The sequence below is a fragment of the Cyclopterus lumpus genome, chromosome 25 (assembly GCF_009769545.1).
Source record: "Cyclopterus lumpus isolate fCycLum1 chromosome 25, fCycLum1.pri, whole genome shotgun sequence".
In the NCBI taxonomy this organism is placed as follows: domain Eukaryota; kingdom Metazoa; phylum Chordata; class Actinopteri; order Perciformes; family Cyclopteridae; genus Cyclopterus; species Cyclopterus lumpus.
In genome coordinates, this window is record NC_046990.1 from 4,069,756 (window position 1) to 4,070,786 (window position 1,031).

The 1,031-nt window shown below is 48.3% G+C and overlaps 1 protein-coding gene across 1 annotated transcript; it reads left to right on the forward strand.

Annotated features, from left to right (window-relative positions):
- Positions 1 to 318: 318 nt before the first annotated feature.
- LOC117728275 (zona pellucida sperm-binding protein 3-like) lies at positions 319 to 1,031 on the forward strand. The gene is made up of 2 exons (XM_034529097.1): positions 319 to 809; positions 896 to 1,031. The coding sequence occupies exons 1-2, from the start codon at positions 330 to 332 to the stop codon at positions 1,016 to 1,018; spliced, it is 603 nt and encodes a 200-aa protein (XP_034384988.1). The 5' UTR covers positions 319 to 329; the 3' UTR covers positions 1,019 to 1,031.

The following is a 1,031-nucleotide window of genomic DNA, read 5'->3' on the forward strand; positions in this document are numbered from 1 at the left end:
CAAGATGTGCCTGATTTTTTAAATGTTACGTATGAAAATATGGAATATGTCATCATTATCTGAATTCTTCTCAACTCCAATGGCATTTCCCCCATTTCTACCTGCAATGCCGACACATATGTTGTTTTAAAAGCCCCACTACAAATTTCTTAATGCTTGTGCTTGACAATACATTGTTCTCTCCTAATTAGTAAGGCCTGTGCAGCTTTGAGATCTACACCTGTGCAAAGCGATCCAGCTAACGAGTCAGAGGGAGGAGCCACTGCCTATTTCAGCCTGCAGTGGCCAATGCTGGAGGAAACTGCATCAACATTTCTGTGTTTGCAACAATGGGGTCCAGCCAGCTTCTTGTGTTGGGGTTTGTGCTTGCATGTGTCAGCTTCAGTGCTGCTAGATTCCTCAGATTGAGACCACCAAACTACCTGGGAGTTGAAGTTGAGCCAGCAAAAGCAGCGCCTGAGAGAGGGCCCTCCAGGAAGTCTACTCAACAAGCTGCCATGTTCCGGGCTAAGCAGATCCAGCCGGTGGTCGACTCGTTGTCCTGGAGGTTTCCAAAAGATCCAGTGGATTTGGTGAAGGTGACCCCTGTCAACTTTGAACTGCGGCAACCAGACACTGACAACCGCGTTGCTGTGAGGTGTGGGGAAAGCAAGATCCAGGTGGAAGTGAGCCAGGACTTGCTTGGCCTTGGCAAGCTGATAGACCCAGAGGACATCACACTTGGTGGCTGTTCCCCTACTGAGATCGACGACTGGGCTCATGTGCTGGTCTTTGAATATGAGCTGCACAACTGTGGCAGCAAACGAGTGGTGAGGTTTTTGTTCATTGAATGTATTGGTGTTGTACTTTCAGTCAAATGTTACTCAGTAGTTCTCTCTCTCTCCTTCTCTCTCAGATGACCGAGGATGACTTAATTTATGCCTTTTCACTGATCTACGACCCCAAAGTGTCTGGCAGGAGTCACATCACGAGGACCCAGAGTGTCGTCATTGGGGTGGAGTGCCACTACATGAGATGATCAGCCTGCAACG